Source organism: Rhinoraja longicauda, chromosome 28 (assembly GCF_053455715.1).
Source record: "Rhinoraja longicauda isolate Sanriku21f chromosome 28, sRhiLon1.1, whole genome shotgun sequence".
Taxonomy (NCBI): Eukaryota; Metazoa; Chordata; class Chondrichthyes; order Rajiformes; family Arhynchobatidae; genus Rhinoraja; species Rhinoraja longicauda.
In genome coordinates, this window is record NC_135980.1 from 10260169 (window position 1) to 10288120 (window position 27952).

The 27952-nt window shown below is 38.9% G+C and overlaps 1 protein-coding gene across 3 annotated transcripts in view; it reads right to left on the reverse strand.

The window, feature by feature from the left end:
* stk11 (serine/threonine kinase 11) overlaps positions 1-27952 on the reverse strand; it is a 94542-nt gene that overhangs the window by 19481 nt on the left and 47109 nt on the right. Inside the window, exons 9-10 of one of the 3 annotated variants that reach the window (XM_078424042.1) lie at positions 10081-10316; positions 6874-8575 (exon numbers count right to left, since the gene is read on the reverse strand). The exons of 1 other annotated variant lie outside the window; for it this stretch is intronic. In XM_078424042.1, coding sequence (XP_078280168.1) covers positions 10102-10316 — 215 coding nt within the window. In that variant the 3' untranslated portion in view covers positions 6874-8575; positions 10081-10101. Of the gene's footprint in view, positions 1-6873; positions 8576-10080; positions 10317-27952 lie in introns of those variants that run through there. One more of the 3 variants, XM_078424043.1, reaches the window with a different exon arrangement.

Below are 27952 nucleotides of genomic sequence, written 5' to 3' on the forward strand. Positions count from 1 at the left end.
AGCCTTGTGCAAAACAGAGAAAGAAACCTACCTACCCTAGGACACACGCTGCGAGCTCTCCAAGGCTGTCTATTCAAGATGATATCACCTTCCAGAAAATATCACATTTTATTTTTATTCATAGCTTGAACAAGAAAGCTAGACATTAAAAAAATCCACCTATTTTGGAGTGGGAAGACAAATAGATATAGCTGTGAAATGGAAAAACTCGCTTAAAAAATTGCTGAGAAAAAAGCAGATAGTAGCATTGAAAGATGATCATCTCATTGGCTAAGATACAGTCAGAATATTGTTGCCAGTTTTCAGCACTTACTTTTCCGAAGAATATCAAAGCAAAGTAGAAAATCACTAAGATAACACAGATCATCAGAGAGTTTAAGTGAAAACAACAGATTTGAGTAACTGGGTTATGTTATCTTGATACAAAATGATTAAAATGTTTGAAATTCAAAGAGGTTTCGTTTCTTTAAATTAGCTTTTTGTTTAGTTATTGTGAAGATGATTTAGTTATTGTGAAGATTCTTTCTCCAAAAAAATAAAGGGGAGGGGGCTGACTTTGTTTTTCTAAAATCCTAAGAAAATGAGTGTGGGAAGAATCCACAATCCCTTTAGCAAAGGGAATGGATAAATATGTAAAGAATAAAACAATATGAAGCAAGTACAGTGGATAGAATAGGCAGAAAGGTTAGTGCAGAAAACTACTCTGCTTCATAGGTGATAGAAGATTGTGAATTCTTCTCACACTTTTAGGATTTTAGAAATATAACATAATTTATCAAGATAACATAACCCAGTTACTCAAATCTGTGACTATAACTTAAACCCTCTGACGATCTGCTTAGTGATTTTCTACTTTGCTTTGATATTCTTCGGAAAAGAAAGTGCTGAAAACTGGCAACAATATTCTGACTGTTGGTGCTGATGGGCGCAAGAAATGTGCAAAGCAACAGCTTTAAAAAAAAAATCAATGATAGAATGGCACACAAGTTCTTTGCACCAAATTATTGCATCCAGCAGTTCTTGCAGCTTGCAACGTTTACTCGGCAGGTCGCATTTTTTTTTTTTTTTACAAGCAAATAATTTCCTGCTCTAAAGCCTTGTTGTGAAAAATCAATTTCTCATTACAAGATCAACATAACCTATGTAATTTACCCCAGTTTTCCTGCAGTGAACTTTTTCTCAAAAGTTCCTTTTAAAATTTATTTACATATCACAAAATCCAAAATTTACCAATCTGGCAAAGATTTAGAGTACAAGTACTTTAAAAATAAAATTGAATTGTCTTTAGCACAATTTTGTTTTGTTTTTTTAATCGTACTCTGACGCAAAGTATTGCCAATTGGTACATTTCCCAATCTGACCTGGGTCTCCTCCATTGTCAGAGTGAGGCCCAACGCAAATTGGAGGAACAGCACCTCATATTTCACTTGGGTAGTTTATACCCCAGCAGTATGAACATCGACTTCTCTAACTTCAAATAGCCCTTGGTTTCCCTCTCTTTCCCCTCCCCCTTCCCCTTCTCAGTTCTCCCACCAGTCTTACTGTCTCCGACTACATTCTATCTTTGTCCCACCCACTCCTGACATCAGTTTGAAGGGTCTCAACCCAAACATCACCCATTCTTTCTTTCCAGAGATGCTGCCTGTCCCGCTGAGTTACTCCAGTATTTTGCGTCTACTATATATAAATATATGTATATTATATTTTATATATATATATAATTTATATATATTTAGCAGTATTAATAAAGGAACATCAGATTATTGTTCAAAATTAATAAAGGAACATCAGATTATTGTTCAAAAAAATAAAATATATATATGTATATATATATTTATTTTTTTTGAACAATAATCTGATGTTCCTTTAATAATACTGCTAAAAATTAGTTCGTTATGAAAACATACTAAATCAATAGTTTATAGAACTGGAAATGACTGAACAATATAGAAGCACTTAACTATTGAGTTTCATTACATTTAAAACAAAATAATCCAAACCTTTAATGAATTAATGACCCTGCGGCTGAAAAGCCTTATTTAATCAACATCTCCCGGGTTTCACAAGCGTGTTCAGAGTGGTGGCCAGCTCAGTGTTTGTGGTTATTGTACATGAGGTTGATACAAAAGCAAAAGCCATAGGTTACTAAACTTCTGTGCTAATCTTATTATCACTTAAAATTTGTCAATATGATCATTTAGGGTAAACTGCACCAAAAACAAAAGCCCATTCTTGCATAAATTCCAGCTGGTGATTTTTATTGCACCACCGCCCATGTGGCTAAATCATGTTTGGTGTGACTTTTGACCTCATCCCTGTTTAAGGTTTGGCTTACTAAATTCCTGTTGTGAAACACTGTGCAAAGATGATAACCCTGGAAGTCTAGTCACCTACGACTGAGCCTTGCAATATGGCCCTGATGAAACATAACAGTGGTCCTCAGTCTGCACCTCAACGTCGAGGGGAAATGAGATATGTGCACAGCATGGCCAGCGTTTAATCTACATTATTTTTTCCTGTTGTGGTAGATGATGATGTGCCATCTTCCTGAGCTTGTGCAGACTTTGTGGATATTTCCCACAGTATTTTCAACGGGACGATCAAGATTCTAACTCTGCATTAGCAAAGAAAAAGTGCCCATTTTCATTGTCACTGAGAGGCCAACTTGCTGGCACTGAGATTCCCATGTACCTGTACCTGCACCCCCCCCCCCCCCCCCCCCCATGGCCTTGTGATTGCTTGAAGTTGCAGTCCATCTTGCAGTCATGGTGCAATGAAAGTCTTCGCTGGTTGCTGCACTTCACCTTGGACTCATGGTGCATTGGTGGTAGTGGTGGTGAAGTGAATAGTCAATTCTATTTATGTTTGAAGAAGTCAAGTTTAGTCCCATGTCCAGGACAGTAATTTACTCAACATCTCTCAAATTCAGCTCTCTTGCCCACTTTGGACCATGGTTGCAATGAGGTTTAGAGCCAAGAGATCCTGATGCAATCCAGAGTTCAGTCTCAGTCACCTGATTATACTGTCAGCAAACCTGTCCAACTGTATGATGGATTGACCACTGAGGGCAATAATTAGCCAAGTTCAATTTGTTTTTATTCGTGGCATAACATAATTAGGTAATTTCCACAACATCAGATAGATTCCAACTTTATATTTGCACGAACGCTAGTGAGAAACACAGTGAGTTCTGGAACACAAGACTTCAGCACCTCAAGTCTGGAGGCACTTTGCATTCCATGGATTTGGGCATATGCCGGGCTCTCTCAACTACTTCTGATTGTCATGTGTTGTGCCTGAAGTAACTGAGGATTGGTTTCAGTGATGCAGGGATTCCAAAAGAAAGACATAATGGATCATTAATTTTACACTTCTGACAAGATGTGTGTCAATGCATCAGTATTTCCATATGCCCTCTTGCATAGTGCTCTCCTGAGGATAGTTATACTCAGCCTTTTACCTCCTGGTTCAGGTAGTATGAGAATCTTCATAGACACCTCAAATTAATCCATCAAACTGGAGCTCTTGGAATTGCGATTGATCAATGAATATTTATTAAAGTTGATATGCAACTTTAAGGTATTGAAATGCATTTTAAAATACCTTATCACATAGTAATTTAGGCTTTACTCTCAAACATTATTTTCTGAACTATGCTCCTATAAATCAGATAAATAACAAACATTGACTTTTTTTTTGTAAATTCTCAAACGACACAGAAACTGAAAATAAGAGTGGAGCCAATTAAGGATTTGTCTTTGAAGTCATTCATCAACATGAAATATCAGGAAATAACACTTCAATGAGCAGACATCTCAGATGATGCAGATAACAATATGGTGAGTGCAATCTCATTGCAGTGAAGCAATTAACTAACAGCTGGTTATACAGAAAAATAACAGTAATGAAGAATTAAGTTCATCGCAGCAGTACAGTGGTGCAGCTGGTATAGTGGCTGCCTTACAGAGCCAGAGACCCTGGTTCAATCATGACTTGAGGTTCTCTCGGTGACTGCATGGGTCTCCTCCCACATCCCAAAGACGTGCAGGTTAATTGACCTCTGTAAAATACCTTTAGTGCTTAAGGCATGGGTGAGAAAAGTGCAATAACGTAGAACTAATTTGAACAGGTGATCGATGATCAGCTGAAGGGCCTATTTCTATTGTGGCTCTCTCACTCGATCAATTGTCATGCACTTCGGTTATAACCACTGTTTGAAAATGAGAAAGATGCAGATACTGTGAATGAAGAGAGCGAAGCAGAGAGACGACGAAAAGAGATGAAAACCATTGACCTGAATTGTCAACTTGGTTTCTTTCTCCACAGAATACCGCCTGAAAATAGACAAAAAGAAGAAAAAATAATAATTGTACGCAGAAAAAATTGGAGACTAATTGTTCTCTCTGCTTTCTGACAACTCAGAGCCATCTTTTCCTTCAAGTAAAAACATTGTGTAAAGAATAAATTCGGTTTAAAGCTCAATTTTAAAAAAATTGTAGCGAGCAGCTTTTTTCTTCACCACTTATGTGGCATATGGTACAGCTGCTCCCACATGCATTACATAGTAGGCAGATTCTCATTTATTGGTTTGACTAACATTCACATACGTTTTCATGAAATAATTCTTATTGGCTCTTCCAGTTTGATCAATATACTCTATTCAAAATGTTCACTAATTGATTGTGCCCAATAGCCATTTACCAGCAATAACACGAAAGGATGAGAGTGATCTCAAAACCAAGTCCAGGCATTGGAGCTTCAATAACCGTCTGTATTGTCCACCAAATTTGCCAGTCACTGACCCTCAAAGATTGCTCTTACCTGGAATGGGCCCAGGTACAGGTTTCTGGTGGATTGCCAGCTCCCAGCTGATCAGCGAAACGCAGAGCACAATGCCTTTCCAACCTTTAAATTACTTTATTTATATGGTATCATTATAGTTCTGACAATATATTTTCACTTTAATACATTAATGCACAGCAAGGGGTCTAGCCACCTATCTTGTTAACATGAAAGATCTTAATTATATCTAGTAAGGCATCACATGCTTCAGAAGCAAAAGAGTGACCAGTTCTGCCCTCATAACAGACAGTGGAACTAGTCACTATTTTTTTTTAATTAAGGCATGTGATTCCATACTAGATGTAATTAAGACTTGACCTTAACAGGGAAAATCAAAACAATTCTGCACAGACTTTGAGGGTTCCTTCACTTGTAACTTGATAAGTGATAAGCTTATCTTAACGAGTCAGACTGCCAATTAACTTTTCAAATGCTGATATGGTGTATACGATGAGATCCATGGTATATAAGGTTCTGATTCATTCTTGTATCTGCTTTCTCTCAAGCATTGAAAAAACTGAATCGAGTTATTTTTGGAAGATATTGTCTACAAAGACAGGAAAAGGCAATTCTACTTTTACGGCACCCTTCATATCTGCATGGTATTCCAAAGACTTAAGGCCAATTAGGTATGGCAACCGATTTACTCAAACAAAGCAAGAGGTTAATCGATCAATTCAGGGAAATTAGTTGAGAGATGAATGTCATTTAGAACAGCAGAAACCTTCCTATTTTCAGACATTGCTATTGAACCTTTTACAAACAGATAAATAAGGTTAGTATATCTTATATACAAGTAACATGGAAAATATTTTGTGCATGCAATTTACAGTGAACCAGTTGTCCAGGATTGGTAGGAATTAGCATTTTAAGATGAAGTTCATTAAATGAATAACAAATGTCAAGACTCATCATTTTTTACATTTGTTTTGCATTTAGCCCACAAGAATTTTCATGCAAGTCATTCACTACTTGGCTCAATAAATTTTCTTAATATAATTCAACCAAACTAATGTGCATGAAAGAAAAGAAAGTCCTACCATGGAATGCAGGAATTCCTTCTGCCAGCATTTACTCAATCTCTTCTACAGAGGGAGGTAACCTTAACTATCGTGGAGACTGCTTTCCTCTCAGATTGTGATAGCAGACTGATTGACTAATTGCCACTGTGTATTGTTCTTCACCAGCGTCCTTGTTACGATACTTTTAATTCTACCAGATAATTGAAGGCACACTGGGGTAAACGTCAGCCTAAGCCTCAATGGCAAAGTTGCCAATGCTCTACAAATCATAGGATAGGCTGCAGAGGTAGGTTGGTCAATTCATCCAAAAATCAAACAAACAAATAAAGATGAAAATAAATTCAAATCACAAATTACATCTAGTGAAAAGGCACTGGATGCCATCATATAGAATATCTTTAAACTATTGAGTAATGCGGTTCCTTGTACTTCAATTTTATTAACAGAGTATGTTTTCTTCCAAATAAACAAAGACTAAGACCTCATTCCTTATTAGAAATTTTCAAATTGCTGATGCCTTTAATAACTGCTTTGATTTTTTAAATTTAACCATAAAGTTCCATTTCAGTAACTTAGTTGTTATTTTGCATCTTGCTATTTTGTAAAGTATTTCCCAGCAACAGTTTTTGTACAATATTAATGGAGAGGGTTGAAGTGTTATTTTTTTATTTCAATGAGACCTGCATAGCTATCCTCTGTCAAGTTGAGTCAGAGAATATCATTTAATATTTTCTCCCCCAAATCAAGCCAAGGCTCTTTGCAATGACAATGATCTGCTTCTTGTAAATTAACTTGCGTTCAGATGATCTGCAAAATGTCACAAAAATAATACAAAGCTCGCTTCAAATACTGAATATGTAACTACAAGAGATAACTAAAGTGTAGTGCCTAATGATACATCATACTGAACAGTAAACAATTAAACATACTTTAATTTTAGTTACAAAGAAAACCACAAACTTGCAGAGGCTGAGTCTCTACACTTCAATATGGCTTATTAGAAGTACTGCCTGCACCACCAGCCACAGTTTAAAAACTGAAATGTTTTATTGCACAGTTTAAAGCACAAAACTAAACAAATCTACATTTACAATGTGCATTCGTTCAATGCCAACTTTAAAACTAAAACTAACTTGAGTCGATCACAGTACTTGTTAAATTATGATGTTTTGTTTATTTTTAGGATCAGGAATTTAAATTCAATTTAAACTTTTGCATCACAACATATGTATTCATCACTTCACATAAAGTATCTTCTAAAATACAAATGTCCATTCATCGAAGCAGTTTTATTAAACCCTACATCTGAACAAACTTAAAGATTGAAACTACCATAAATGGCGACAAGCTGCACCATTTTGTACAGTAAACGTTATGATTTAACCATAGCTGTTTAAATTGAACTCCATTTGGGGAAAACAAAAACTAATATTACATAGAACTCAAAATCGTAAAAAAACTAAGATAATTCCTAAACTGATGGAAAGACATTCAAACTTATTTTGCAAAAACAACATGTAGGGCATCTAAATGGGATGGTAAATTATATCACAGTTCCTTCCAGGTTTAAATCATTGATTATTTTTGCAAAAATAAGGAATTTGAGGTTTTCTGGAATGTCCATGGACATTAGACCAGTTGGAATTCTAGGCTAGGATGCAGAGTTATTTAGTGGGCAATAGTTTTTGGTCGATTCCAGAAATTTTCAAATGTGCCACTTTACCACTGATGGTCCCCATGAACAGAAAGTACAATTATGCAAATCAACAAATTGACTTAATATTTCATTCCTCTTAGATGTCCCTGAATATCATTTGCACTTTAATTAGTTGCGTGAGGCAAGTCCAAAAAGGGTAAAATACTTCGCTGTAGTGCCATGAAGGCAGAATGTATCAATTTTTAAAATATATTTTCAATGAATTCCATAAATACACACACTAAGTTGTTATAAAAGTGGGTGCTTTTGAATGCAAAGGGCTTTCAAATAATTTAATTTAATTCATTACAACACCTGCAACAAAAATAGTAGGTAAGATCACTCAAAGTATTAACCAAAATTTCTACAAAATTGGAATCGGTGTGACTTTTGGGAGTTTAGCTACTATAACATGCATATTACTATGGTCACAGTGCAACACTAGAAAACTGGGGGAAAGTTATTTCAATTTTCTTGTATGCAATCCAGCAACTGTGTTAACCCTTTAGGAAGCACAACATAAACACACATTATACGTAATAGTGATGACACCTCAGTCTACTGTGGTTAATAAATAGAAAGGAAAGATAAAATACAATGGCATTTCTGTATGAAATCATACAAAAACAAAAAGGTATTCATTTACAAATAAGTTCCATTTAATGAAAAAAAAATTGTTTTCAAAGCAGCTGCGAACTTTCAATCACCAACTATTTTCTACCAAAACTGGTTTGCTATACAATTTTTCAACATACCGAAGTTATAACTAAAAAATGTCCATTTGCCAACTTAAAGGAGCAGAACGTCCTGGATAAGGATTGATTAAAGAAAATACCTACATTTTATGTTATTAATAACCATCAGTCAAATGCACCAACACTCATGAAAACAAAAACTGGAAGGATCAGCAGGTTTTTTGTTCAGCACTGTCAATTTGTTTGAGAAGATTAGATGTCTGTAGTCATCCCGCTGCAGTGCAGAAGAATGGTATTTCTTCCATGGGCAAGTGTGGAAACTGTATTAAAGATGTTAATAATCAGATGACATGAAATGACATTTTAACAGGGAGAAGGGAGAATGATAAAGTGTTAAAGAAACAAAACAAATAACGCACTGCTCCTTTAACACATTTAATTTTTTTAAATTACAATCCTGCACTAAAGAATTAGAATTCTGAGGATATACGCCATGTAACCTCACAATGCGGACAGATTCCTACATAAAGCTTCGGTTACATGTTCAAGACAATCAGATATTCACGTCAACCAATGTACCATGTTATGATTAATTTATTTGTGTTTCTGGGTAGCTGCTGCAAGTTATAGCACTCGGGGCTTGTGCATTGAGAGTTACTCCTGGAAGGTACACATGCAGCACCATATGATGCCGGTGATGTGAACACTGTTTGCAGCTCAAACCCTCCCAAGGTACCAGTTAGGTTTAAAGTATAACTAAGCCACGAACAATTCTCAGAGTACCTAACACTATTATGAGAGAATGGGATAGATTTTATCTTTCGCCATCAGGCTACCATTAATTTGCCACCATTATACATAGTGCTAGATTTTTCTTCTCACTGAATTTTAAAAAGGAAACTTGAACTGGGTGCATAACTGACAGCTGACCCTCAATGGATAGTTTTCCATCCAATAAAATTAAATTCCATCACATCATGTCTCAAACGATGCTTTAAGCCGGTAAGCATCATACTGGCTCCCTTATAGCAGCTTCTGGCATACTGCTGACTTAATGGATTGACAAATCTTGCTAGTTCTTTCAATACTACAGAATCTTTTTGTACATAACATTTTACATAGAAACAAACCTAAACTACAGGAAATTGCAAAAGGGGAGCTTGGGGACGAGGATGGAGTGACATACTTGTCGCTAATATATTGTAAAAGTACAAATTATACTCATTACCTGAAAATCCGCTTTGTAAAACTAATGAACGGGATTGCTAATTTTTGTTTTTAAAAAATGAACTGAAATAAAAGTAATGTTACTCTGACACAAGTTCTAGCTTGTTTACAGAAAAATAAAACTCGCCTTCAAGTATGCAAAAAATACTGATAGAAACAAAGACTGTTCTCAAAATAAGTGAACAAAGGTTATGACAATAATCACCCAGTGCAAAATACGAGTGACCAAATATACTTCAGCGAAGCATCAATCAGATCATACTACAATGTTATATATTGTAATACGAATATGGCATGTGGTGACTGTTTTGGGTTTCCATTCAATTACAGTTCAATTGTATCCTTTTTATTATGTTTGAACTGGAAAGGCATAGTTTAAAACCATCTGTCACACTATGAAGTGACAGTTAAAGTCAAGTTCACTATTCTAGTCATATCTCACAGAGACTAATGACTGGCCCTATTCTGATTGCTATGAATCAATGAAGAATCTCCATTCCTTCATAAACTTATATACACAATTGGACTGCCCCATTAAAGTGTGCACTTAAGAGAGAGTCCAGTTCAAATATAATTTAATGGAAGCTCCAGTACATACCACACAGAGTTTACAGATGGGTCATTGTTGTTTACATGCAGAGAGTTTCCGAATTTTGCTGCTACTGGTGGAGGCTTTGCGGGATGGATTGGAAGAAGAGCTCGACCTCCGTTCATTTTTGACCTTGTTGTTAAACTGTCCTGCCTCTGTGCCATTCATGCACATTGCTTTGTGGCTGCCTTTGCTCCTGTTTTGGCCGTTTTGCTCAATTTCATCTTCAGTCACCTGCACCTGTCCTGTGAAAATAATACATGTGTTTTGAGAACTGAAAGGCAATTCCAAGTGGCTTTTTTTTTCTGTGGTGGGTAGGAAAAAACATCACCAATAAAAGGACCATTCCATTGGCATGTCAATTTGGAATTAAAAAGAGCCAAGGGATCTACTACAATTAAGCCATTCTTTGAAATATCCACAGTCCTGATTAAATAGCCGACAGGTGGATATGCGCATGGCTTTAACCATGCAAGATGCTAATTTAATGTTATCTGCTTTGTAAAATTGAGCATCTGCAAAACAGCTCGAGGATGTTATGCCTATCCTAATTAAAGATTCTCTAAACTGTTAACTATCAAAGTGTATCGACACCAATAGTGATTATCAACCTCAACTCCAGGAATCTCATCCAAAGCAATTGGAAACTCACATGAAGCACTATTTTACACTTCCATGAGAGTTACACATCTCACACATTTACCTTTGGGGACTAAATGTAACCCTCGAAGCATTAAGCTAAACTGAATAGATTTATTTAGACTAAATAACACACAGAAACCGTAAAATATAAAAGTCAATTTTCAAATTTGGCCACCTAATTATAGAAAGCACAAATTTTAATTTCCTTTCAAGTAAATAGAGGGTTAGGTGCATGTGGTTTCTGAAGCAGGTAACATTATGGACGAGCAATTTATGAGGCCTGGACTCGTGATCTAGAGACCAAATCCAACCATTACAGTTGCGGAAAATCAATTGAATAAAAAAGTAGAATAAACATTTTAAATGGTAACTACAAAACTACCCATTATTGTTAAACTGATTTCACTGATTTCTGTTAAGAAACTTGCTATTCATCTCCAGACTAGTCCCAAGTGAGACTTCAGACTCAATAGCGCAATTGATTCTTAACTACTCTCAAAGTGCATTTATTTTGAGGGCAAGCAATGCTGCCAGCAAAGCTCACTTCGTGTACAAGTAAATCAGATCCACAATGCTAATTGTGCGATTGGAGTTAGTTGAAAAGAATGTCACGGTGTGTCATTCTACCACCTTTTAGTGCCTGTCAGCCAAAAAAAAAGCCACTGAAATTGATTCAATTCATCTCATATGCTATAACTTTATGTTTTTGATGTTTTGAGTGGTGCTGATATAGTAATTTGTTCCAAACCTCCACATTTGTGTATTTACATGAAGATGCAGGACTCCCCTCTGACAGTGGTCAGTGATCATAGCTGCTGCCTGACAGCTCCAGTCATCTGGGTTCAACTCTGACCTTTGGTGCTGCACATGTTTACTTTGCACATCACCCATCACTGCATAAATGTCCTCTAGACGTGTTGATCTCCATCCCAAAGATGTTTGGTTGGTTAGTTAATTGGCCACTGTAAATTGCCCACAGTATGTATGTGGTAAAATTTGTGTGGAATTGATGAGAATGTGGGGTGAATAAAAACAATATGACTAGTGCAGAGTTTGACCAGTCACCTCATGAACTGCTGAAGTAAACGGGTCCTTTCTCACCATTCCAACAAAGCCTCTCATAATTTTACACAACTAGATTAAGTCCCTCAGCCTCCTCTTTCTTAATTCAATCTCAACTGGACCATTTTTTTTCCAAAACTAAACTTCTCCAGAAATTGCAGTATGTTCATAAAGCTCATCTATATCTACATGGATATCACATACCAGTATAATAAAATAACTAAAAGTGTTCAACGCTCTACCGGTTTTCTAACTTCTTAAACTTAACGCAACCTCTCCACTCTTTGTATTTCATTCCTCAGGAAATAAAAGTACCTTACATGAATTTGAGGTGGCAATAACTTGCAAAAATGTACATCTGATGTCATTTGCAAATTTAAATTTTTGTAAGATAATTCAACATCATTCCAAATTCCAATTTCATAAATCAATTTAAGACTGAATCTAAGTGCAGGGAAATAGCCAGGGCACAATGGATTGTATCATTGCAGGGATTGTTTACATTGCAACAGTTCCTTCTTTGGTTTAAAAATTAAGTACAGAAATTATTGCACTTGTCATGGCAGATATATTGTCACAAAGCTGGATGTCACATGTGCATGGTTTGCTTACCAGTGCTGCAAAATGGTCTACATTAAAAAAAAGCCCATCTTAACTCTACTTGCCTTGCAGAGACTGAAGTGGGCAGCTAATAATCACCAGAGTAATTATAATAAATACTGAAAGATAATTCTGTGGAGTCTGGCACCGAGGGTCATGTCCCAAATTCCATGCTCCCCTGCCTGAGCCAGCCACTTAAGACAGAAAGGAACAAATTCATTCAATGAAATCTGTAAATGATTGGAATTTTCTGTCCTACAAGGCAGTGTGAGAAAATACACTCTTCAAAAGTTTTGTTTTGCGCATGTTCTTTGACAGCAAATTGAGTTGTCCATGTTTTTATTTATCTCTATCTTTTAGGCGGATTTTTTCCTGTTTCCATCCAGCAGCTCACGTCAATGGTAGATGTGACACAAAGAACATAGGGATGTACAACATAGGGACAGGCACTTTGGCTCAACATGCATGCACTGTGCTGCTAATCTAAAGTAATCCATCTATTTGTACATGGTCCATACCCCTCCATTTTCTGCCTGTTCATGTATCTGTCTAAATTCCTCTTTAGTATTGTTATTAGATTTGCTTCTATCACCTCGCCGGGCAACGGATTTCATGCATTAACATTGTGTTTTTAAAAAAAACTTGCATCATAAATCTCCTTTAAACCTTGTTCCTCTTGCGTTAAACCTATACCTTTTAAGTATTTGGTATTTTCATCCTGGGGAAAAAAAGGACTGATCATCTACCCTACCTATACCTCAATTTTACACACTTCTATCAGATCGTCCCCTTAGCCTAAAACACTCCAGAGAAAACAATCCAAGTTTGTCCAACCCCTCCTTGTAGCTGACGCCATCCAATTTAGGCAACATCCCGGTGAACCTCTCTGTCCCCTCTCCAAAGCCTCCATACCCCTCCAATAGTGCGATGACTACAACGGCACACAATATTCCAAATGTGGCCTCAATGTTTTATACAGCTGCAATATGACTTGCCAGCTTTTATAGTCAAATCGATGAAGACAAGCACGCTATATGCCTTCTTTACCACTCTATCTACTGTGTTCCAATTTCGAACCAAACTTCTGGAAAGGACAGATAATTTATAGAAATGCTACAGGATTAACAGCAAGCTAACTAAATATTAATAAACTTAAAGTGCACAATGTAAATATGTTAAACAGTTTCTGAAATATAGACTGGAAGTAGTTACTATAATCGTTCTGTTTAACTAGGTGGCATAGATACATCTAAGCCTTCAAGATTTACTTCAGCTGTGAAAATCTGCATGTTTTATAATTTGTCCTTTTAATTCTTTACAATTAGTGAAACATTTCAATAAAATTCTGGTCCTACTCTACAGAAGCAACTTCCTCTATTTATTATGGCCTAAAAGTACCAATCTTTTAGTCCAAATCCATCTTTAAAATATGTAATCAGCACTCCTCGCAGTGTACTGGGGTTTGAATCCGTCAAATTTTTGATGCCCTCTGGGAAATTCCATATAGTCATAAAATCTTGCTTTTGTTTATCTCAAAAAAAGTTAATGAATTACACATGTTCACTGAGTTTCCAATTTAGTTTAGCTAATGACCCATGGTTTATAAACCTTCCAACATGAAAACAAGCTCCCTTATATTTTTCATTCACTCAAAAGCCTTCTCTTTTCTAGAGTGTAGAGGGAAGCGCAGGCTGTGGTTCTTAAGTACTTCTTCTCCGTTGTGGTACATTCCTCACAAATCATTTTTGTATCTTCCCTCAAAGACTTTTGGTAAACTATACAGTGCCTCAGTCTTTTGGTAAACTATACAGACCCTCATGCTTCTAACTCAAGTGAGAGTCTCAGTTGTATCAATGCTGTGATTGTCATTTGTTAACTTGCCAGAAAAGCAAGTAATCTGTATGTTTTACAAGCAATGGACCGGAGAGGGAAAGACATCTGCTGAAGACACGTGACATTATTCCACGAAAAAAAAAGGTGCAGTTTTCGGATTACACAAGGTTCATTCTCGAGAACTGTCTGCAAGCCGAAGTCAGAAACGAGCGTTTTTATACCTACCCATATTGTATCACTTCACATTTATTTGCTATAATTTTATCTCATTGAATATTCACCTGAATAAGACTCATAATTCAGCTAATGAAATACATACTTATTAATAAACACCACAAAACATTATTATGACTATCTTGAAAATCCACGAAAGATTTTATGGAAAGTCAGATCTCTGTATGTCAGGTCATCATAATCCAGGGAGCCCATAACATCTCAATGGTTAACAGAAATTCCCAATTTCAAGTAGAAGTACTCCGCTAACAATCGCAAAGAACAAATTCAAAGGAATGCAACGCTGGCAAACATTTTAATGAAATGCATTATTAACTATGACATTAGCAACTGATGAAACTGTCACTGTGAATGAATAATGTAATTAAAAAATGTAGGGTTGTAATATGGTTGCAACTGTGGTAGAACTGCCGAACTAAGACTAGCATTAGTATGAAATACTTTTTAAAAACTTGTGCGCTGCTTTGTTTCCTTTGGCAAGATTAGGCATGTATTTAAGATAATTTAATATGCAATTAATAATTAATGAAATTATGGTTAATTGCTTCACTGCCCACATAAATCAGAAGCATCACAGTCAGTGTTTAAAAACTATGCTTAATTATAGATTCAACTTTAAGAAACCCAAGAAAACTATGCCTTCTATTTTCAAAAGAGCAGTTCAAATGCCAGTGATGATTTGCAATAGCAATAAAATAATTATTAATGCTCGGGATCAAAATGTAAAACATTTACTTTTTGATGAGAAATCGACCTCCATCGATGGTGCAAACTGATCAATTCTCTATTTTAAATGAAAACCCAAACCAAAATGAGTACCATCACTGGTACACGATGGCCACATACACTGGGACTTGCTGGAAACCATGCTCACGTTGCTCCATTGATGTAGCGAATTAAAGTAAATTCAGACTTGGATTTCTGAACAAATATATATTAAAGTCAGATATCTTCATTTGCATTCATCTTCATTCTTTAAATCAATTTATTTTCCTAACCTTGAACAAAAGCAAAAGAAACACACAACATTCGTAGCAGGAGAATTTTATCTTGCACGAATTAATACGTTATAGAATGAGAAAAAGTCAGTCAGTCTGGCCTGCCCTGGCATTCAACCGCCTTCAATCCATTTCCCTCGCGTATCAAAAATTACTGGTCCCAGTTTTGAAAATGGAGATTACCCAAACATTAAAGCCTTTCAACCGTATTCCAACTACAATACTCCAGTTACACTCTCAAAAGTGCCCTACATACTTTCTGCAAGACACTATTATTCTTGTACTCTTCTTGCAATAAAAGGAAAATCCTCTTTGCCTTTAAAACCGCTTACAGTACCAACAGGTTAGCTTTCAATGATTCTTGTACAAGGATACCCAGGATCCTCTCGACACTATTGGTGACACTATACGAGGATACCCAGGATCCTCTCGATATTATTAAATCTCCAAGCCATCTGTTTCAAATTATCTGTAGAAACTAAGAAAACTGCAAATTCTGCTTTATACCAAAGATAGACACAAAGTGCTGGAGTAACTCAGTGGGTCAGGTAGCATCTCTGGAGAAAAATGGGTGACGTGAAGGGTCCCGACCCGAAACATCACCCACCCTTTTTCTCCAGAGTTGCTGCCCCACCTGCTGAGTTACTCCAGCACTTTTTGTCTATCTTTGTTTCAAATTATCTGATGCCTTACCACTCCAAACTGCAAAACTCAAAAAGCTTTGGGCAAGAATGCAGGCAAGGTGGTAGTTTCCACTTAATATTTCACAAGTTAGAAGATTCCAACAGAAGAATATTCATTTTCAGATGAGAGAAAACAGGCAGGAGTTTAAAAAAAAACCCCTACAAGGTGAGATTTCAGGATAATAGATTATAGACAATAGACAATAGGTGCAGGAGTACCTGGCCCTTCGAGCCAGCACTGCCATTCAATGTGATCATGGCTGATCATTCTCAATCAGTACCCCGTTCCTGCCTTCTCCCCATACCCCCTCACTCCGCTATCCTTAAGAGCTCTCTCTTGAACGCATTCAGAGAATTGGCCTCCACTGCCTTCTGAGGCAGAGCATGCCACAGATTCACAACTCTGACTGAAAAAGTTTTTCCTCATCTCCGTTCTAAATGGCCTACCCTTTATTCTTAAACTGTGGCCCCTTGTTCTGGACTCCCCCAACATTGGGAACATGTTTCCTGCCTCTAACGTGTCCAATCCCTTAATAATCTTATACGTTTCGATAAGATCCCCTCTCATCCTTCTAAATTCCAGTGTATACCAGAAGGATTAGGTCCTTCTTTGATTCTTGGGAACAAATGGAAGACAGGAAGTAATGAATATTCACTCGTCTGAAGAAGGGTCTCGACCCGAAATGTCTCAGCCCGAAATGTCACCCATTCCTTCTCTCCAGAGATGCTGCCTTTCCCACTGAGTTACTCCAGCTTTTTGTGTCTATCTTCAGTTTAGATCTGCAGTTCCTTCTTTAACGATACTCATTTGCTTGCTCAGTCTGAATGCTTGCATATTTAACATTGAGGATGAATCAGTGTTTAGTGCAAGGAAATTAGCAGTGACTAGAACAATGATGAATCAACACTTAAGCAATTAAGTCAACTGTACTTTGACTATCACATTAACTTATTTTTCATTAAATAATTTAAAATCAAACTAGCAACAAATATCCATCCGATTTTAGGAATGTGGGCAAGCTGGAAAGGACAGGAAGCTCACAGGTTCCCAATCTATGGTCAACTTGGCAGTACACACAATGGTTTGGTAAAGGCAAAAAGGTTTTCATGAGTCTTTCTATTACCACCCCCATGTTCAGAAACATCTTCTGTAAGTGAACTAAATATAAACATCAAGGAAGGTCCAGTGTGGCTTTCGGAAAAAAAGGCTCAACGTGATAGAGGGTCAACAATTCAACCATATATACAAGGGATACATACAGTGCCCTCCATGTTTGGGACAAAGACCCATCACTTATTTATATGCCTCTGAACTCCACAATTTGAGATTTGTAATAGAAAAAAAATCATATGTGGTTAATGTGCGCACTGTCAGATTTTATTAAAGGGTATTTTTTTATACATTTTGGTTTTACCATGGAGAAATTACAGCTGTGTTTATACATAGTCCCCCCATATCAGGGCACCATAATGTTTGGGACACATGGCTTCACAGGTGTTTGTAATTGCTCAGGTGTGTTTAAATGCCTCCTTAATGCAGGTATAACAAAGCTCTCAGCACCTAGTCTTTCCTCCAGTCTTTCCATCACCTTTGGAAACTTTTATTGCTGTTTATCAACACGAGGACCAAAGTTGTGCCAATTAAATTCAAAGAAGCCATTATGAGACTGAGAAACAAGAATCAGCCAAACCTTAGATTTACCAAAATCAACTGTTTGGAACATCATTAAGAAGAGAGCACTGGTGAGCTTACTAATCGCAAAGGGACTGGCAGGCCAAGGAAGACCTCCACAGCTGACCACAGAACAATTCTCTCTATAATAAAGAAAAATTCCCAAACACCTATCCGACAGATCAGAAACACTCTTCAGGAGTCTAGTGTGGATTTGTCAATGACCACTGTCTGCAGAAGACTTCATGAACAGAAATACAGAGGCTACACTGCACGATGCAAACCACTGGATAGCTGCAAATACAGGATGGCCAGGTTACAGTTTGCCAACAAGTACTTAAAAGAGCAACCACTGTTCTGGAAAAAGGTCCTGTGGACAGATGAGATGAAGATTAATTTATATCAGATTGATGGCAAGAGCAAAGTATGGAGGAGAGAAGGAACTGCCCAAGATCCAAAGCATACCACCTGATCTGTGAAACACGGTGGTGGGGGTGTTATGGCCTGGGCATGTATGGCTGCTGAAGGTACTGGCTCACTTATCTTCATTGATAATAGACAATAGACAATAGGTGCAGGAGTAGGCCATTCAGCCCTTCGAGCCAGCACCGCCATTCAATGCGATCATGGCTGATCACTCTCAATCAGTACCCCGTTCCTGCCTTCTCCCCATACCCCCTCACTCCGCTATCCTTAAGAGCTCCATCCAGCTCTCTCTTGAAAGCATCCAACGAACTGGCCTCCACTGCTTTCTGAGGCAGAGAATTCCACACCTTCACCACTCTCTGACTGAAAAAGTTCTTCCTCATCTCCGTTCTAAATGGCCTACCCCTTATTCTTAAACTGTGGCCCCTTGTTCTGGACTCCCCCAACATTGGGAACATGTTTCCTGCCTCTAATGTGTCCAATCCCCTAATTATCTTATATGTTTCAATAAGACCCCCCCTCATCCTTCTAAATTCCAGTGTATACAAGCCTAATTGCTCCAGCCTTTCAACATACGACAGTCCCGCCATTCCGGGAATTAACCTAGTGAACCTACGCTGCACGCCCTCAATAGCAAGAATATCCTTCCTCAAATTTGGAGACCAAAACTGCACACAGTACTCCAGGTGCGGTCTCACCAGGGCCCGGTACAACTGTAGAAGGACCTCTTTGCTCCTATACTCAACTCCTCTTGTTATGAAGGCCAACATTCCATTGGCTTTCTTCACTGCCTACTGTACCTGTATGCTTCCTTTCAGTGACTGATGCACTAGGACACCCAGATCTCGTTGAACATCCCCTCTTCCTAACTTGACACCATTCAGATAATAATCTGCCTTTCTATTCTTACTTCCAAAGTGAATAACCTCACACTTATCTACATTAAACTGCATCTGCCATGTATCCGCCCACTCACACAACCTGTCCAAGTCACCCTGCAGCCTTATTGCATCTTCCTCACAATTCACACTACCCCCCAGCTTAGTATCATCTGCAAATTTGCTAATGGTACTTTTAATCCCTTCATCTAAGTCATTAATGTATATCGTAAATAGCTGGGGTCCCAGCACCGAACCTTGCGGTACCCCACTGGTCACTGCCTGCCATTCCGAAAGGGACCCATTTATGCCCACTCTTTGCTTTGTGTCTGTCAACCAATTTTCTATCCATGTCAGTACCCTACCCCCAATGCCATGTGCTCTAATTTTGCCCACTAATCTCCTATGTGGGACCTTGTCGAAGGCTTTCTGAAAGTCGAGGTACACCACATCCACCGACTCTCCCCTGTCAATTTTCCTAGTTACATCCTCAAAAAATTCCAGTAGATTTGTCAAGCATGATTTCCCCTTCGTAAATCCATGCTGACTCGGAATGATCCTGTTACTGCTATCCAAATGCTCAGCAATTTCGTCTTTTATAATTGACTCCAGCATCTTCCCCACCACTGATGTCAGACTAACTGGTCTAACTGGTCTATACTAACTGATGATACAACTGCTGTTGGTAGTAGCATAATGAATTTTGAAATGCATAGACACATCCCATCTGCTCAAGTTCAAACAAATGCCTCAAAACTCATTGTCTTGCCGAAGAATGAACTGCCGGCCAATGATCCCAAACATACTTCTTGAGCAACAAAGGAGTTTTTCAAAGCTAAAAAATAGTAAATTCTCGAGTGGCCAAGTCAATCACCTGATCTGAAGTCAATTGAGCATGCCTTTTATAAGCTGAAGAGAAAACTGAAGGGGACCAGTCCCCAAAACAAGCATAAGCTAAAGATGGCTGCAATACAGGCCTGGCAGAGCATCACCAGAGAAGACACCCAGCAGCTGGTGATGTCCATGAATCATAGACTTCAAACAGTCATTGCATGCAAAGGATATGCAACAAAATGACTACTTTCATTTCCATGACATTGCTGTGTTCCAAACATTTGGTGATCTGAAATGGGGGGACTATATAAACACTGATGTAATTTCTACATGGTGAAACCAAAATGTATAAAAATGGCCTTTATTAAAATCATATCCAAATGTGCAATTTAACCACATGTGATTTTTTCTATTACAAATCTCAAATTGTGGAGTACAGAGGCAAATAAATAAATGATGGGTCTTTGTCCCAAACATTATGGAGGGCACTGCAAGAGATCCAATTCTACATGTCTCAATTCTGAAAGCGAGTATATTTTGCAGTGTGGTACATGTTGGAATGTGATACAACTTAATGTATCTCTGTAAAACATCATTTTACATGTTCTCCTAATCCAAATTAGAGAAGTATTCTCTACTAAGAAAATATTTTTAAGGAAAAAATAAGATTTGCCTTAATTGACAAACCTGAGTTATTTTTTAAAATATGGTCTCCATTTATTGAATTTTTAGAAAAGTAAATGGGTTTGGCACAGGACTAAAATAAAAATTTTAAATTAAAAGTTGAAACTTGAGTTTAGGGTTGGATGTACAACTGTGGTTATTGTCTCCCGGATCTACCCCCTTTAATTTTTATAGTTATACCTTTTTTAAAATTTTCTTATTCTCTCTTTCTAATAGTTTAGTTTTTTTTTCTTTCTTCTTTATTTTTTATTTTCTCTCTTTAAAAATTTAAAAATTGAAGCTATGTAAGAACTTTGTAACAAATTTGTCTTTTATTTCTATTTGTACATATGCTTTTCAAAAAAAAAAAATCAAAAAAAATATATATATATAACATATAACAACATATAACAACTACAGCATGGAAACAGGCCTGTCCGGCCCTACCAGTCCACGCCGACCATTCTCCCTGACCTAGTCTCATCTACCTGCACTCAGACCATAACCCTCCAATCCCCTCCTATCCATATACCTATCCAATTTACTCTTAAATAATAAAATCGAGCCAGCCTCCACCACTTCCACCGGAAGCCCATTCCATACAGCCACAACCCTCTGAGTAAAGAAGTTCCCCATGTTACCCCTAAACCTTTGTCCCTCAATTCTGAAGCTATGTCCCCTTGTTGGAATCTTCCCCACTCTCAAAGGGAAAAGCCTACCCACGTCAACTCTGTCCGTCCCTCTCAAAATTTTAAAAACCTCTATCAAGTCCCCCCTCAACCTTCTACGCTCCAAAGAATAAAGACCCAACCTGTTCAACCTCTCTCTGTAGCCTAAGTGCTGAAACCCAGGCAACATTCTAGTAAATCTCCTCTGTACCCTCTCCATTTTGTCGACATCCTTCCTATAATTTGGCGACCAGAACTGCACACCATACTCCAGATTCGGCCTCACCAATGCCCTGTACATATATTCTGGCAGGAGAGCTTTACAAACTGCTTCTGGGATTTTATATTATTACAACCTCAGTCAGGTCTAACCACAGTTAAACATCTGGATGTACTTTCAAATTGTGGCTAATCGATTATCCAAAAACAAATATAGGACAAACGGGAAAAGACAGATCAATAGCCATATACAAGGAAAATATTCATTAATATTTGTTGGTAGCTTCTTAGAAGAATAATCATCCCACAAGATACAGAAGACTGCAATTAAATATTACAGCACTAGTCAGCCATCATGGCAACTTATGGATCACCTTCAACAAAATCAGAAATATATCATAGAGGCTGTTTAAAATATGCAGTCAATCTTTGTATACATTTAAGAGGAGCAGAGAAAAAAGCTGGTATGATATTAAATAAAGTTTAGCACACCTGCGCTAAACCACCTAATTTATCTCCGAAACCAACAAGTGTTAGATTGATCAAGAAACACAAAGAATTTAGTGTTTACGAATTTTTACGGTGGAAGCTCGATATACAAAACTTAATATCATATCATCATATCATCATCATATATATACAGCCGGAAACAGGCCTTTTCGGCCCACCAAGTCCGTGCCGCCCAGCGATCCCCGCACATTAACACTATCCTACACCCACTAGGGACAATTTTTTTACATTTACCCAGCCAATTAACCTACATACCTGTACGTCTTTGGAGCCAATAACTTGTGATCCAAGTTTCAATGTCCAGAGCCAAGTTCAAGCGTCCATAAACAATCAGTTACCATTAGAATTTTTCCACTCTGGTGCACCAAGGGAAAATATTGATACAAATCAAAAGGTAAAATATTGATACAAATCATTTCACCAATATGTATAAATGGTGCAGCCACTTATACATCACATGTGGTTAAATTGCACATTGTCAGATTTTAATAAAGGCCATTTTTATACATTTTGGTTTTTCCATGTAAAAATTACAGCAGTGTTTATACATATCGGGAAGGTGGTACAGGAGCCTGAAAACTAACATCCTGATCCCTACAGCCATCAGGCTATTAAACACTACATCCTCAAATAAGCTCTGAACTACAATAGACTATTATTGTTATTAATACACTACTATTGTTTGTTTTTTAAGTATATATATATGTATATATATATATACATATATACACTTATACTAGACCAAGTGGACTAGTATATGTAGAGGTTTGTAGGGGAATTGACATTGGTAAATTGCAAATTGTCCCTAGTGTGTAGGATAGTGCTAGTGTATGGGTTGATCGCTGGTCGGCGCACTCGGTAGGCCAAATGGCCTGTTTCCCTGCTGTATCTCTAAAGTAAAGTCTACACAATTCATTGTATGATCAATTACCCAGATGCGGTATAAACCCAAAGAGAATCGCATGAATAATAGATATATTATCTGCTCTGCTTCAAAGACTTTGCACACATCTGAGAAAGCAGACAGGAACTTGGTTTGATGTCTCAGTTGAAAATAAAAACATTGTCAAAGGAGCACATCCTCAGGACCACACTAGAGTGCAAGATTGAGTGTGATGCAAACCAGTCAATGGAAAGACAATACATGATTACAATTGAGTCATTCAGTGTACAGATACACAAGGGAATCACGTTTAGTGCAAGATAAAGCTAGTAAAGTCCAATCAAAGATAGTTCAATTGTCTTCAATGAGGTAGATAGTAGTTTCGGGATGGTTTTCTAGTTGTGCCTGTTGTTCAGTTATTCAGTTGCCTGATAACAGCTGGGAAGAAATAGTCCATGTATTATGAGGTGTGCGTTTTCACACTTCTATACTTTTAGACCGATGTAGACTTGTTAACTTGGCCACAAAGGCCCGTTGCCCCGGTGGCGGTGCATGGTCAGCCTGGTCAAGCAAACATGTTGGTGTCCTCCACCACTGATCCACTGCTCCGTGCTGCTGCAGGTTGTGTCCGACCTGCGCGCTCTGCCTCCTGGAGCAGCGCCCAGTCCAGTCGAGCCCCAGGCTGCTGCAGGGCCTCCAGCAGCCCGCTCCACCGATGCCTTGATCCAGACACTTCAACCCGCGAACTGTTGTTCCTTGCCTCACCCATCCAGTTTGGTCTTCATTTCCAAGGGGTGTCTCCTGCAGCCACTTGTAGCACTATCGTGGTAATCTAGGAATGACCTCAATAAAGCTTCCAAAAAAGCTAAAAACGTCTTTTGTTTTAAAATGGAGGATGAGACAGACATTGGGATGCTCTGGCAGGACATACCTACTGTCGATGAGGTCCTCCAAGAGCTATCTACAAGCAAAGCATTTTCAAAGCTAGACCTGAAGGTTATCATCAGTTGGAGTTGGACCCAGTGTCAAGGAAAATAACTACTTTTGTCACACATTGTGGACAATACCAATATACGAGGTGTGGTTCGGAGTCAATGCCGCACCTGAGATTTACCAACATGAAATTCCTGGAACTGCAAATATCTCAGATGATATTGTTATTCATGGTACCATACGTGAGGAACATGATGAGAGACTCAAGAAGACACTAGTTCAGTTGAAGGCTGCTGGTTTGACAGTGAATGCAGACAAATGTTTGCTTGTTGTTTCAGAATTGGTGTTCAAGGGCCACAAAGTGACCAGTAATGGCATCAATCCTGCTGAGGACAAGATTAAAGCTGTGGAAGAAGTCCGAGAACCAGGAGGTGCAACTGAAGTAGAGTTTTCTTGGTTTGGTGAATTTTTGTGCAAGATTGATTCCAAACCTAGCTACCGTAGTAGAGCCACTGAGGAGGTTGACGAGGAAGAATGTGTGCATTGTGTTTGGTCCAGAACAAAGAACTGCATTTCAGATGTTGAAACAAAGTTTGATGAGTGCCCATACTTTGGGATACTATGATCCAAAGGCATGTTATCCAAATTATTGCAGATGCAACTCCAGTGGGCTGAGGAGCAGTATTTGTACAGAAGCATGCAGGACAATCGAGAGTCATAACCTATGTGAGCAGGTCAATGACGGAAGTAAAAAGAAGATACTCCCAAACAGAAAAGGAGGCTTTGGCTCTGGTGTGGGCATGTGAACACTTTCATGCTTACCTGTATGGCATCGAGTTTGAGTTGTGGACAGCCAACAAACCGCTGGAGCCAATCTACTCCTCTCAATCCAAACCGTGTGCCCAGATTGAAAGATGTTTAGACTCCAACGGTACAAATACAGAATAATCCACATCGCTGAAAGAACAACATAGCTAACTCATTATCCAGATTGCTGACGGTAGACATGCTGCAAGGATCTACACTGGAGACTGAAGCAGAATAGTGTACGATTTGTTGCAATACACTACACCACGACCAATGAGAACAAGAGAAATAGAAGAGTCGGACAAGGGTCCAGAACTACAAGATATTAGAGAGCAGATCCAAAGAGGTGACTGGGAGGAATGTCCAAAGATGAAACTATGCACAATTGGAAGGTGTTGAGAGGAAACAGGATTGTGGTGCCAACAAAGCTGAGATCAAGGATGATCAAGTTGGTTCACGAAGGGTATTTAGGAGTTGTTGAAACTAAACAAAATCTTCGCACAAAAGTATAGTGACCAGGGACGGAAAAAGATGTGGAACGACATTCGAGGTCATGCCATGGATGTCAGATGGTGAAAAGACTCGATCCACCTGAGCCAATACAGAGCACATTGTTACTGACAGGTCCTTGGGAAGATGTTGCGGTTGATTTCTAAGCCCACTTCCATCAGGAGAGTCAATACTAGTTGATTACTACAGTAGATATTATGAATATGCGATAATGAAGACAACATCAGGAAAGACTAGCAGTTTCGATGGAAATCTTCACAAGACATGGTCTACGAGTGAGTGACATTATATTCAGACAATGGGCCTCAGTTCGTTTATCAGACGTTTGCCGACCACATGAAGAACACAGTTGTGTACCATCACAAAGTTACACCAATGTGGCTGCAACCTCATGGAGAAGTGGAACGTCAGAACCAATCTTTAGAGAAGATAATGAGAATTACGCAAGCAGAAGGCAAAGATTGGAAGGAGATGCACTTGTCATATGTAGTGGCATACAGAGCTACACCACACTGCACAACAGGGAAGAGTCTGGCAGAATTGTTGTTTAGAAGGAAAATCCAGACCAAGATACCAAGGGTTAGTGACATCGTAAATGATCAAGTTCATGATGCAGAAATGAAAGGGGCATTAAAGCTCTATGCAGACAAGAGTCTAGGTGCCAGACCATCAGATGTGATGCCAGGGGATGAAGTGCTATTGAGGAGAGAAAGTCTAAGCAAAATGAACACCCTTCTTTCCACAACCATACACAATGGTGTCCAGACAAGGGAATAAGGTAACGGACCAATCGCCAGAAGGAGTCACATATGATAGAAATGCATCGCATGTGAAAAAGTATCACCCTTGTGATAAGAGCAGGGACACTGCATATTGAAGTTGAGACTGTGGGGGATCAGACTCAAGACTACCAAAAGGTGGTCACAGTGGCGCAGCGGTGGAGTTGCTGCCTTACAGCGCCGGAGGCCCGGGTTCGATCCAGACTACGGGTGCAGTCAGTACGAGGTTTGTACACTCTCCCCGTGGCTGCGTGGGTCCCTAGTGTGTGTAGGACAGTGTTAGTGTACGAGGATCACTGGTTGGTTTGGACTCGGTGGGCCGAAGGGCCTGTTTCCGCGCTGAATCTCTAAACTAAACTAAAACTAAATTGTGGAGCCAAGAATGCACGAGTCTGAGGTGGGGACTAATGCGAAACCAGAATCGAAATGAACTGGTGGAACAGGACATGAAAGATCAGAATCCAGTACCAGTGCAGACAGAGGCTGTGGTCAGACCAAAACATCAGAGAAGACCAGCTAAGAGATACGAGGACGATGAGATGTTTTGACATGTGGAAATGATGCTAAATCAATGTAACGAATGCCATATCCTAAATGGTGTTGGAATGTTCAGTTTACAATGTGAAGGTAAACAAACTGCTGGAGTAACTCAGCGGGTCAGGCAGCATCTCGGGAGAGAAAGAATGGGTGACTTTTCGGGTCGTGACCCTTCTTCAGACCGATGAGGCAGGACGAAGATAGGATGTAGTCAGAGACAGGAAGACTAGTGGGAGAACTGGGAAGGGGGAGGGGATAGAGAGGGGATGCAGGGACTACCATGAAGTTAGAGAAGTCAAGGTGCTGTTTCTCCAATTTGCGCTGGGCCTCACTCTGACAATGGAGGACAGAAAGGTCAGATTGGGAATGGGTGGGGAAGTTGAAGTGCTGAGCCACCGGGAGATCAGGTTGGTTGAGTCGGACTGAGCGGAGATGTTCAGCGAAACAATCACCGAGTCTGCGCTTGGTCTTGCCGATGTAGAGAAGTTAACATCTGGAACAGCGGATACAATAGATGAGGTTGGAGGAGGTGCAGGTGAACCTCTGCCTCACCTGGAAAGACTGTTTGGGTCCTTAGATGGAGTAGAGGGGGGAGGTAAAGGGACAGGTGTTGCATCTCCTGCAGTTACAAAGTGATGATGTGGATATCCTTTTGATTTGATAAGGGAGGAATGTCATGGTAACTGACATCATATTTAAATGCATCATGTGTTACTATGAGTCAGAAAGGTCAGAGGACACATGTTTCCGGGATGTAAAGAAATGGTGGACAAATAAACCAAAGTGTTAATGTTCAGTGTCCTTGAAGTGTGTTTATTACATTCAGATCTTGGCGAGGATCTGACAAACAGGGGATGCAATCTTGCTGGCTCTCCATTCATTACTAGACCATTTGCACAATAAAACACATACTTCAGGCTATTGTTCATAGACTACAGATCAGCATTCAACAACATCATCTCCTCCAAACTGGTTACCAAGCTGAGGGAATTAGGTCTCCGCGCATCCCTCTGCAACTGGATCCTTGACTTCCTCATCAACAGAACAGATCAACAGAACAAAATGGCAACAACACTTCCACCTCGACAACCATCAGCACAGCGGCAGTGCACTCAGTCCCCTATATCCATGACTGTGTAGCCACAGTTCCAACTCTATCTCTACGTTTGCCAACGACACCATGACTGTTGCACAAATTACAGATAATGAGTTCAAGTATAGGAAGGAGATCGATCATCTGGGCAGCACAGTGGTGCAGTGGAAGAGTAGCAGCCTTACAGCACCCGAGACCCGGGTTCAATCCTGGCCGCGGGTGCTGTCTGAATGGAGTTTGCACATTCTCCATGACCTTGTGGGTATTCCCCGGGTGCTCCAGTTTCCTCCCACATTTCAAAGATGTGCAGGTTTGTAGCTTAATTGGCTGCTGCTAATTGTCCCTAGTGTACGATAAACTGGTGATCGCTGTTCAGCGTAGACACGGTGGGTCTAAGTGCTGTATCTCTAAACTACT